Source organism: Eurypyga helias, unplaced genomic scaffold (genome assembly GCF_000690775.1).
Source record: "Eurypyga helias isolate BGI_N326 unplaced genomic scaffold, ASM69077v1 scaffold18931, whole genome shotgun sequence".
In the NCBI taxonomy this organism is placed as follows: domain Eukaryota; kingdom Metazoa; phylum Chordata; class Aves; order Eurypygiformes; family Eurypygidae; genus Eurypyga; species Eurypyga helias.
Genome location: NW_010232951.1, coordinates 6286 through 12327, shown reverse-complemented (window position 1 = coordinate 12327; position 6042 = coordinate 6286). Strand labels below are relative to the sequence as shown.

At 53.6% G+C, this 6042-nt stretch overlaps 1 protein-coding gene across 1 annotated transcript; it reads left to right on the top strand.

Annotated features, from left to right (window-relative positions):
* Positions 1–4263: 4263 nt before the first annotated feature.
* On the top strand, positions 4264–5893 carry PRRX2 (paired related homeobox 2; the record flags this gene model as incomplete). The annotated part of the gene is made up of 3 exons (XM_010161583.1): positions 4264–4488; positions 4655–4833; positions 5394–5893. Coding segments are annotated over 3 exons (540 nt in total), but the record flags the coding sequence as incomplete, so codon positions are not given.
* Positions 5894–6042: the final 149 nt, after the last annotated feature.

Here is a 6042-nt window from a genome sequence, read left to right as displayed (position 1 = left end):
TGCTGTGGGGGAGGCTGGGGGCCCTGCCAGCATGGGGCCCCCCCTTGGCAGGCCCAGCGCCCAAGCTTCGACAGCTGAAACCCTCCGAGTCCTTCCTATGGAAAACTAATGGAAGCACAGAGGGGAAGAAAGGCAAGAGCCAGAAAAGCGGGCTCGGTCGGCGCTCGGCTGCACCAGCATGGCTCTGACCCGGCGGTGCTGGGGCTGTTGCCTTTGCAAATGGGGCAGGACCAGTCGCTCCGCAGTTCCCAGCCTGCCGGCATGGCATGGTCCAGGCTTGCCCGCATCGGTGCTCCCGCATGGAGAAGGGTTTTGGGGTGACTCCCAGCACCCCATGCAGCTCTCCTGCAGGCAGCATTCCCTGCGGTTTGGCGTCACGGAGAGGAGGCTGAAGGTTACCCAGGCCACTTCCAGCACCCCAAAACTCATCCACATCATGGGTGAACAAACTCACATCTTTCCTAACATTCTGGGACAATTTAAGGCTTTTTTTGCGAAGCACACCACCCTCTCTGCTGAAAGCCCCCGCACCTCTCTCTCCCCATCCTCCCCACGTCATCTTTCATTATTCGGTAATGTTATCACCCCGTTTTCCCCCTTCCCATGCATTTTTTTCCCCTTTAGCAGAAATTGTAATCAGTAGAAGATAAATATGGCAAAGGTGGCTGGGGGGATGGCTCAGGGGTCCCCTCTGTCCTTGGAGTTGGACAACCAAGCCGATGCCCCAAACGAACCCCCAAGTTATAACTGACAAAGGCAAGGGTTCGCCTTTCTCCGTAACCTCCCCAAGCGCTGACTGGGGGCAAAAAGAAAGACAGCGATGAGTTGGTTTTTAACTTCATGCAATTACAAAATTTGTTGGGGAACTGGTTTCCAATTCCTCCATCAAGGCATCAGCGCATCCCGGTAAAACCTGTTCTCGCGGGTGGGTGGCAGCGAGATGGCAGCGGGTCTTTGAGGGACTCAACCCATCCCCTTCCCCATTCCTTCTCCATTGTCACAGAGCGCTTAGTGATGCTCATTTTTGGAAAGCTGATTTGGGGTTATTAAGGCATCTTTGATAGCAGCCATCCAGCCCGACTTTGCACACTGTAAACCTGTCAGACGCACGCCGCCGGCAATTAGGGTGGCATTTATCCGGTCCCACAAGTCTGCGATGCCTGAGCTAATGGGGAAAAGATGCTGATCCATTACCAAGGCTCATCCTTGAGTGGAGCAGAAGGCCCAGACAGGCACCCTCGGCATGGAGCTGCCTCCCCACCGTATGGAGATGGGGTGGAAAATGGGGGGAAAAGAACACAGCGGAGAAGGTGCCTGGAAATCAAAGGTTTCTGTGTGGGATTGAAGAGCTCAGAGATATACTACTGCTGTGTGTTTTAGGAGAAGTGTGAATAGGTGGGGAAGGAGTTTTGGCCACCAGCATCCTCGGAGAAGCTCCCTGGAGCATCCCGTGGGGTTCTGTGGTGCAGGAGAAGGTCCCTCCACTAAAACCAGCAGTAGGGGCTGAGCAAAATGCCACACTCCAGGCACGGCCCAGGCCTTGCAACTCCCCAGCCACCCAGGAACTGCTGGTACCTGGATGCATCCTGACCCAACTCTGGTCTTAAATCTCCATCCCAGCACGCCTGCCAGCCCTGTACCAGAATTGCGCAGCACTGCTTTGCTCCCTCAGCTCTTAGCTCTTGCCTCAGCAGGTTCAGGGAGAGAGAAGCCAGCCAAAAATGGGGCCAGATCCTTTGAAAAGAGCTCACTTAAGAAACCTTTCCTCCTTCTCCTTGCTTTCAGCCAAATTAGAGTGGGTGAGAGAAGCCATCACTTATGGAAAAGTCCTATAGCCAGATATTTAATTGGGGATGAAACCAAAGGGGGGTTGTAAGTTTTATTTATACATTTATTAGGGTTCTGTTGAAATCATTACCGGTTCGGTGGGGGCAGTGGGTGTCCTTGGTGACAGTACATTTTGAAACAAGCTCTGGTCTATAATTCCCCAGAAGCCCTACAGGGTGGCCATAAACCCACAAGGAAACCTCTCTCACCCTGTTACATCCTGTAGCTCCTTCCCAGCTTGACAGTTCCTGTTTTGGTCCCAGGCTCCTGAAAAACTCAGGGACAACCATGGCTGGACTTCATGTATTTTAATCCAGCGGATTGTTAGCTCGCTGGAGGAAAACAGGACCAAAAAAGGAGTTTAACTACAAGGGGCAACTGGAAAGCAGAGACTGGCAGAACATTTGAAGCTGCAGGAACAAGTGCTGGAGGGAATCTGGAGAATTTTATTTGTGAGCCTTTAAATGTGAACGGCGGTGAAGGGCAGCCTGCGGTTTCCTGGCCAGGGAAAGGGCCTCAAGCCCACACGTATTTCAGGCACGGTGCCCTCCATCATGTCTGTACCCAACCAAGGTGGTCATGTCCCAAATACAAGAGCACGGACTGTTTCCAGCCCAAGGGATGGTCAACCAAGGTCCTAATGCACCTACAACACAACAACAGACCCAGAGAAATGCCAGTGGCTGCAGCGAGGCCCCAAGAGATGAATGGAGCTCCTTTTCCTCCCCTTCCCATTGTGGGATTCTCTTATCTCCCCATGGTCCCAGCAGTTTGGCCCAATCATGGTCAAAACGATGCATCAGCCCTGCCTGTGCCTGGGAGATGGGCATCACCACCAGCCCCGTTCCCCAGATCCCACCTCTGCATCATCCCTGGGTCTCCTCCCAGCTCAACACTTCATCCCTTACCGGGTCAGGGTGTTAGAGACACACAACACTGGTTCTTGCAAAGCACCAGAGAAGCCGTTTGGTCTTTCCAGGAGGCCACTACCAGCAGTGGAAATAAATGTAACCCTTCCTCCTCTGCCACATCCCCTGGCATATCTTGCATTTAGCACTGGGACGCTGTTGGTGGCATCAGCCACCAGCATGGTTTTCAGAGAAGGGTGCAAGGAAACTGCAGTAACTCTAGGTTTGGACCCTGCTTTGGGCAGGAGGTGTTTAGTCCCAGGGATAACCTTCCAGCAGATATTGGGGTTTCTCTGGTCCTCGTGGCTCATCTCAGAATGGGACAGCCTTTGAGAGTCATATACTCGGGCACAAAGGCACCTTAGGGACTTGATGGAGAACTTGTTGGTGGAGATTTTGTGCCTTGAAGTATTCAGAATTAAGGTCCAAGAAGGTTTTTCTGGCCTTAAAGATCTTGGAACTCGTAGTTTCCTCCTGCTCAACAGCTCAGTAGTGTCTTGAAGCAGCAGAGTTAACATCCCTTCCAGTAGATTTTGTTACTTGCTCAAGCATCATCTGAAAATGTTGCACATCTATTTAATAAGTATCAAGATAGCTTATTAGCAAGTATTTATTTCTTGAGCTTATTCCGGGAGCGGTAATTCCTGCCGTTATGGCCCCTGCAATGATGTAGAGCAGAAAACCCCAATATAACCCTGCTATGAATCAGAATGTCATAAAACTATTAACATTTCAAATAATTCCAAAATACTTTCCCACCAGTAGGTACAGATTGGATCCAGATGCTTTATTAACTGAAAGAATAATTAACCAGTACCTCCATAAGGAAGGACGACAACGAGACGTGTTCCCCAGGAAGCCTTTGCAGACGGCTGACTGGGTATCTCAGAAAAAGACTTCATAAACTTGCCTAAACCTGATGATATTAGTGACAAAGAGGAGATTAATCTCAGCCTGGCTGAAAGCCCAAGATCAATACTGAGAAACCAAACTACACCCTCAGCTTCATGTTTCCATGAGCCAGCAAAGCCAGAAATAAACAGTGCGGAGGCTGAGCTCTGCGAGACGTGGCGGCGTTCATTCCGAGCCCTGAAGACCAGGGTTGGATGAGCAGATGCTTGGCTGCAGTCCTGCGTCACCTTGGGGGGACACGCCACAGATGGGGCTTCAGGGGGTGCTGGAGGTGGGAGCTGAGACCCACATGTCCGAGGTGTTTCGGTGCTGAATTTCCATTGCCATCCGTGAAAGCTTGACCTCAATCCTTAGCAAAAGCCAAGACCAAGACACTGTGTGGACGTGTACCTGATGGTGGGGGGGTGCTGTGAGATGCAGTCCCAGAAGCTGGGGTCAAGTGCTGCCCCAGAGTCCACTGAGACTGGTATTCAAAATCAGGTCTGGGTGGGTTTAGCCAGATGTGAAACCACTCCAGGTCTTTGCAAATATTGGGTTTAGCCCTAAGCCAGGTCCTCAGATAGGATGGCTTGAACCTGTCTGGGTCCTGGCGTGGGGTCTATGGGGTCTGAAACAGATCTGGCTCTCACATAGCCCCTTCTGTGCTTTCCCCACAGGGGAGAGCCTGAGCCCGAGCCGCGGAGCGGCCAAGAGGAAGAAGAAGCAGAGGAGGAACCGCACCACCTTCAACAGCAGCCAGCTGCAGGCCCTGGAGAGGGTCTTCGAGAGGACGCACTACCCCGACGCCTTTGTGCGGGAGGAGCTGGCAAGAAGGGTCAACCTCAGCGAAGCGAGAGTCCAGGTGAGCAAAGGTCTGTGTGGGAGAAAGCAACACCCTCTGCCTTGTCCCCAGGCGGGAACAGGGACTGTCCCCTCTCTCCTTTCATCCTGCACATGACCATCATCAGTAGGACGGATGCTTGGGACATCCCTGCCCTCCCCACTGACCACCTTCCCTCCCCGCACAGGTCTGGTTTCAGAACCGGAGGGCCAAGTTTCGCCGTAACGAGAGGGCAATGCTGGCCAACAGATCGGCATCGCTCCTCAAATCCTACAGCCAGGAAGCAGCCATTGAGCAGCCCATGGCACCACGACCCACCGCGCTGTCCCCAGAGTATCTCTCCTGGACCAGCACCTCCCCGTACAGGTAGGTGCAGGCACTGGAGAAGCTGGGGAGGAGGTAGCCATGGGACAGGCTGCCTAAGGATCACCCCACTGCCGTGGGAGCAAAGCCTTGTGCCACTGCCGAGGATGAGGGGAGTTTTACAGGGCCAAAAGGAGCTCATCACTGCTTTGGGAACCCATTTCAGCCCCAACTCGGCATCCCCTGCCTGCTGCTGAGCAGGCTTCCCTGCCTCCACACATTTTGGGGCCAGAGCAGGGGCCCTGGTCCTCGCAAGGGATTCGCTTGGCCTCGTGCTGACCCTTCCCACATCTCGGCACAGGAGGTGGCATGGGTCCCTTCTGGTTCCCAGCTCTCTGCATCCAGCCTTCTCATCCAAAAGCTCAAGGCAGGGCCTCCTGTGCATAGTTTGAGGGGTTCCCACATACATCCAGCCACATAAAAATGCTGAAGCCTTGACTGCTCTTGTGGGACATGTCTAAGAAGGAACGGCCAATCTGGCCTGGGAAGCCAGCAGGACCGCACGGGGCATGGGCACTCCTCCGTGGGCCATGCCTCATTCCTCCCCTGCTCCCTCCCCGCAGCACTGTGCCCTCCTACAGCTCCAGCGGAACCGCGACGCCCACCCAAGGGGTGAACATGGCCAACAGCATCGCCAGCCTGCGCCTCAAAGCCAAAGAGTTCAGCCTCCATCAGAACCAGGTGCCGACCGTGAACTGACCCGGGCAAAGCCCACCCCGTGGCCTCCTGTATCCAGGATACAGCGTGGAGCTCCTGTGCCAGTCCAGGACAAATCTGCTGCCTACCCAACCTACATGCCACTCATCCAATGCCTCAGCACCTCTCCTCTCCTCTTCCCTTTTGAAGGTAGAGTCGGTTCCAGGCCAAAATGGCACATAATTATAGCCACATATGGAGTAAACTTGGTTAGAAACTCGCTTTTCCGCACACCCTTATAATAAAGGCTATATATACACACACATACCCCCCACGCGCTCTTCGAGGACAAACAGACTTGCCAAGGGAACAAGAATTTGCTTCCAAACATGGAAGGATCTTGGACTATTGGATTTGACCAATTTGGGTATCTCACCCAGAGAGCCAAAGAGTTATTGGGTCTTCTCCTCCCGCAGGGACAGCACGCAGTGGTGGGAGGATCACGAGCCCCGCTTTGCGCTGGGCTGAGACCCGCGGCGCTGAACCGAGCGTGCCGGCGACCACACGAGCAAACAC